Raw genomic sequence first — 6156 nt, forward strand, 5'->3', positions numbered from 1 at the left:
TGTTGCTGTTGATACAAAGTTCGGTGGCATCGCAGACAGACTAGATGATAGCATAAAATTGCAAGAAGATATTGACAGACTCGGTGAATAGGCAAATTTGTGGCAAATGGAATTCAAAGTAAACAAGTGTGAGGTTATACATTTTGGACCAAAAAAGAATAGAAAAGAGTACTTTCTAAATGGAAAGAGGTTCGGTGCAGTGGATGTCCAAGCTGCAAACCATTCCTCCCAATCCTGGCACTTCATGGATTTAATGAAGGCCAAGGCAATCATTGGATTATTGAAAGACTTGACGGAGTTGTTGGATACCATTTTTCGGGTTGCAGGATAAAGCATAACGTAATTCACTCCCGACAGCCTTGAGCTGCATTTAAACTTCAACAAAGTCTCGAAGCTTCGTTTGTGTTGCTGCTGAAAAGTCCTGAATCCTCACTCCCTCCTGGGACCAGGTGCCACCTCTCCGTACCCGTCTCCAGGACCTTCTTTCAAGTTGTGGAAATGAAAATGAAATGAAAATCGCTTATTGTCACAAGTAGGCTTCAATGAAGTTACTGTGAAAAGCCCCTAGTCGCCACATTCCGGCGCCTGTTCGGGGAGGCTGTTACGGGAAGCGAATGTTTACAGGCCTGGGATGAAAACTATCCCTCAGCCTCAGAGACAGGATACGATGAACCCTTTCTAATTTGAAATGCCCAGGCTTCAAATCCAGTTGCGAAAACGTGGCAGTCGGCCCACGCAGAACCTCACGGGAGCCTTACCCTCCACACTAAATGGACAGAAAATAACAGAATTTATGGGCAGCATGGTAGCACAGTGGTTAGAACAACTGCTTCACAGCACCAGGGTCCCAGGTTCGATTCCCGGCTTGGGTCAGTATCTGTGCGGAGTCTGCACGTTCTCCCCGTGTCTGTGTGGGTTTCCTCTGGGCTCTCCAGTTTCCTCCCACAGTCCAAAGATGTGCAGGTTAGGTGGATTGGCTACGATAAATTGCCCTTAGTGTCCAAATAAAAGGTTAGGTGGGGTTACTGGGTTCCGGGGATGGGGTGGAGGTATGGGCTTGGCTGGGGTGCTGTTTCCAAGGTGCAGACTCGATGGGCCGAGTGGACTCCTTCTGCCCTGTAAATTCTATGATGAGCATCTGACAGACCAATGACTCGGATGTTCTTTCTCTGACCCTCAGTTCTCCAAATCCTCCAGGACCTCCGCCACGCCACTCGGCTGGTTTTCAAAGGATTGAATTCTTGCCTCCGTCGAGGAGGCATCTTGCTGAACGTTCAGGATTCTCTCCTCTGGATCATCGAGCCTCTTCATGGAGCTTTGCAGGTGGTGCTCACAAGCTCACAGATATTGAGTCAGCACACTCCGCCTCTGGTCAGTAACACGGATAATGTCGGCAGCCATAATTTTCGCCGCCTCCCAGAGCCCCGGAGAGCGCGGGGTCGAGAGACCTCCTGAGGGTCAGGCCGCCATGTTGAAAAGGCGGCTCCATTCCCGCTGAATCCACCTGCGCTGTTTTATCGACGCATTTCTTGATTCCTTTTGGCAGAATCGTACCAAACTAAACCCTGACATCTTCCAGGGGCACGATCACAATATTAATTCAAGGATTAGGTAGATGGGAGCCGGGCAATCAGTTAAGTGACAGATTATAGGTGAGTGGTGCCAGAACCTGTGGAAAAACAGCTACTCCAGCTCCCATATCACAAACCCGACAAACCCCCCCCTCACACAGACTTCTAATTGATGAGGGTGTCGAGGGTTATGGGGAACTGGCAGGTAAATGGAGAGAAAGCTGAAATGAGGAGGGATCTCTTTACTCAAGGATGTGGTGAAGCTTTGGAAATCTGTGCCCCAGAGGATTTACAGTGCAGAACGACACCGTTAGGCCCATTGACTCTGCATCACCCTTGGAAAGAGCACCCTACTTAAGCCCACACCTCCACCTAGCCCCGTAACCCAATAACCCCCTCTAACCTTTTTGGACACTAAGAGCAATTTAGCATCGCCAATCCACCTAACCTGCACATCTTTGGACCATGGGAGGAAACCGGAGCACCCGGAGGAAACCCACGCAGACACACCGAGAACGTGCAGACAGTGACCCAAGCCGGGAATCGAACCTGGGACCCTGGAGCTGTGAAGCAACAGTGCTAACCACTGTGATAGGGGGATAGTGCAGGAAAACAGTGCTGAGGTTGGTCAGCCAATGATCCCATTGAATGGTTCAGGTTCGATGGGCCGAATGGCCGCCTGCAGTTCATATTTGTTGTGATCTGGACAGGAAGCTGTGAGCTTAGATCTGTCAGTCAACATGAATCAGCACCTTCAGGAGAATCGGGAGGGTGAATATTAGATACAGCAGAGTGAGAATGGAGGGAGATTGTGTGGGATGGAGATTTACAGCTTTCGCGGAATAAGAGAGAGGAAAAATGTTCCATAGAAACGAGAATTGTCTGTTCTAAGTTTCGATCCTGTACTAACAATGATGAATTTTGTAAATTGTTTTTACAGGATATTAGATGAGGAGGAATTACAGACAGAAATCTCAAACATTACGTCTCGATCTGACAGAGTCACTCGATTCCTTGGAACCTGAACATCATCGGCCTTTGAATCTAGAAGGAGAAATGTTTACCCGAACTGTCAGCTAAAGATTTCAAACATCAGTTTGATTGGAAAAGCACCGAGACCCACACAACACACACCCGAGTGAGAGAGTTCATAGACTCCCAGAATTTACAGTGCAGAAGGAGGCCGTTTGGCCCATTGAGTCTGCACCGGCCCTTGGAAAGATCACCCTGCCTAAGCCCAAACCTCCATCCTATCACCGTAACCGAATAACCCCACCCAAACTTTTTCGATACTCAGGGCAATTTAGCATGGTCAATCCACTTACCTGCACATCTTTGGACTGTGGGAGGAAACCGGAGCACCCGGAGGAAACCCACACAGACACGGGAGAACGTGCAGATTCCGCACAGACAGTTCCAGCGAACTTACTGTGGAAAGAGCTTTAACCAGTTCCACAGCCTGAATAAACATAACATTCACAGCAGGGAGAGACCATACCAGTGTTGTGTCTGTGGAAGAGGCTTCAATTGATCATCCAACCTGGAGAGACACGAGGAGACCCATAACATGGAGAAACCGTGGAAATATGGGGACTGTGGGAAGGGATACAGAGCCCCATCTAAGCTGGAGACTCTTCGACGCAGTCACACTGGGGTGAGGCCATTCACCTGCTCTCAGTGTGAGAAGGCATTCAGTCAGTTATCTAACCTTCAGGCACACCAGCGAGTTCACACTGGGGAGAGGCCATTTACCTGCTCTCCGTGTGGGAAAGGATTCTGTGATTCGTCCCGCCTATTGAGACACCAGCGAGTTCACACTGGGGAGAAGCCATTCACCTGCTCTCAGTGTGGGAAGGCATTCAGTCAGTTACCCAACCTGCAGAGACATCAGCGAGTTCACACTGGGGAGAGGCCATTCACCTGCACTCTGTGTGGGAAGGGATTCACTCAGCCATCCAATCTGCAGACACACCAGCGAATTCACACTGGGGAGAGGCCATTCACCTGCACTCAGTGTGGGAAGGGATTCACTCAGTTATCCACCCTGAAGACACACCAGCAAATTCATACTGGGAAGACACTGTTCACCTGCTCTCAGTGTGGGAAGGGATTCACTCGGTTATCTTACCTGCGGAGACACCAGCGAGTTCACACTGGGGAGAGGCCGTTCACCTGCTCTCAGTGTGGGAAGGCATTCAGTCAGTTATCTCACCTGCGGTCACACCAGCGAGTTCACACTGGGGAGAGGCTGTTCACCTGCTCTCAGTGTGGGAAGGGATTCACTCAGTTATCTCACCTGCAGACACACCAACAAGTTCACACTGGGGAGAGGCCATTCACCTGCTCTCAGTGTGGGAAGGGATTCAATCAGGTATCCACCCTGCAGTCACACCAGCGAGTTCACACTGGGGAGAGGCCATTCACCTGCTCTCAGTGTGGGAAGGGATTCACTCAGTTATCCACCCTACAGTCACACCAGCGAGTTCACACTGGGGAGAGGCCATTCACCTGCGCTCTCTGTGGGAAAGGATTTGCTGAAGTATCCACCCTGCGGAGACACAAGCGAGTTCACACTGGGGAGAGGCCATTCACCTGCTCTCTGTGTGGGAAGGGATTCACTCAGTTACCCAACCTGCAGAGACACCAGCGAGTTCACACTGGGCAGAGGCCATTCACCTGCTCTCAGTGTGGGAAGGGATTCACTCAGTTATCCCACCTGCGGAGACACCAGCGGGTTCACACTGGGGAGAGGCCGTCCACCTCTCAATGTGAGACAGGATTGCTTGCTTCAGTGCACCTGCTTTGACACCAACAGTTTCACAATTGATTACAGGGGTTGGATTCTGCTGTTATTGTTTCTGCTCTACATCCAGGACTGCATTTTGTTCATTCTGACAGGTGGTCAGTGGGGATGGTCGGAGGGTTTCTTTCTGCTGGACTGGCCAGTCTCACCACTTTGCCTCCAGTGGGCTGATGCTCTTTAAGCCTTGTTGCTAATACCTGGCTTCAAATTGCACAAGGATCACAGTGTGAAAGGGTGTTTGGAAGTTTGAAGATATTTAGTTCCCATTTCTGTTTGGAACCCCCCAAAGCATGCCACACTACCATGGAGATGAGCCCTGGTGGTTACATGATTCTTTTGTTTAATTTATCTGGGTGTTCCTCACTTAAGAAAACTATCACGGTATGAGGGGCAAGTTGTCTGAGGTGGACTGGGAATCTGATCGGTACAGGGAATACCTAATGTTTAAGGAATTATTATATATTTATCAGGGGGTCGGTTAGCTCAGTTGGCTGGACGACTGGTTTGTGATGCAGAGCAAGGCCAACAGTGAGGATTCAACTCCCGTCCTGGCTGAGTTTATTCATGAAGGCCCCGCCTTCTCAACCAGGCCCCTCGCCTGAGGTGTGCTGACCCTCAGGTTAAATCACCTCCAGTCAACTCTCTCTGTCAAAGGTGAGAGCAGCCTATGGTCCTCTGGGATTTTTGCAACTTTTATTTTGCATATATACAACAAATATAGATTCCTTTAAGGAACAAAAATCCAACGGGAAAAGTGATGTAACCGTGGTGAACAAGAAAAGTTAAAGATTCCACGAGATCCATTCAAATTCAGCAAATGAGGATCAAGAAACTGATGAGAGCAAACCGGCGAGAAACATAAAAACCGACTGGAAACCTCTCCAGGAATGTGAAAAGGAAAAGATTAGCAAAGACCAATGTGGGTCCATTCCAGGCAGAGACAGGAGAATTTAGAATGGGGAATGAGGAAATGGCAGAGAAACTGAACAATGTGTGTCTGTCTTCACAGAGGAAGATACAGAAATTGTCCCCAAAACACCAGAGAACCAAAAGACTGGCAGAGATTAGTATTGGTGTAAAAGTAGTACTGGAAAAATTAATGACACTGAAAGTGAATAAATCCCCAAAAGCTGATGATCAACATCCCAGAGTGTTGAACGAGGAGGCTGTAGAGATCTCGATTCCTCATTCTAAATTCTCCTGACTATCTGGAATGGACAAAACTTTGTCTGAGCCAAATGTTTCCTTTTTACGTAGCCAGAAAAACCTTTACAGTCTATTTTTATGTATTTTGTCAGTTCACATTCTATTCTCCCTTTTCTTTTTCCTCGGTGCCTTGGTCGAAGAACGGAAGTAAATCCTCGAAAATGAATCCTCACTTGGACAAATTCTGAGACAATTAAGTTTCGACTTCCAGGACAGAGTAACTATAATCGTGGAGTGTGATTTTAGATTGTGTAACAGGACAAAGTTCTAGTTTATAGTTTAATGTGTAGGTTTCCAAGTTAAAGTAGCTTCTAGTTTGTTTGTTGTATTAAAAGTCACAAAACTTGAAGTGCTGTCGTGTGATCCTTTAATTTGTTGACTGGGAATTTGATTTTTTTCTAAGAGGTTGCTGACCTTTACGGAGATCCTAATCCACAAGTTTTGTCTTCCTATTTGAGCCTCGGGCACCTTTCTGTCTCTATTGCTCGTGTCAATGAGAGCCAGGTGATGGAGCTGAGGGCTGACTTTCGCTGAATTTGGCTGAGAATAACGGGGCCTGTTCCCCAATAGGGGAAC

The 6156-nt window shown here is 48.1% G+C and overlaps 1 protein-coding gene across 1 annotated transcript; it reads left to right on the top strand.

Annotated features, from left to right (window-relative positions):
• Window positions 1-3138: 3138 nt before the first annotated feature.
• On the top strand, window positions 3139-5929 carry LOC140419438 (uncharacterized). The gene has a single exon (XM_072503310.1). The coding sequence runs from the start codon at window positions 3139-3141 to the stop codon at window positions 4375-4377; it is 1239 nt and encodes a 412-aa protein (XP_072359411.1). The 3' UTR covers window positions 4378-5929.
• The last annotated feature ends 227 nt before the right edge of the window (window positions 5930-6156 follow it).

This window comes from Scyliorhinus torazame, chromosome 5 (assembly GCF_047496885.1).
Source record: "Scyliorhinus torazame isolate Kashiwa2021f chromosome 5, sScyTor2.1, whole genome shotgun sequence".
Classification (NCBI taxonomy): Eukaryota; Metazoa; Chordata; class Chondrichthyes; order Carcharhiniformes; family Scyliorhinidae; genus Scyliorhinus; species Scyliorhinus torazame.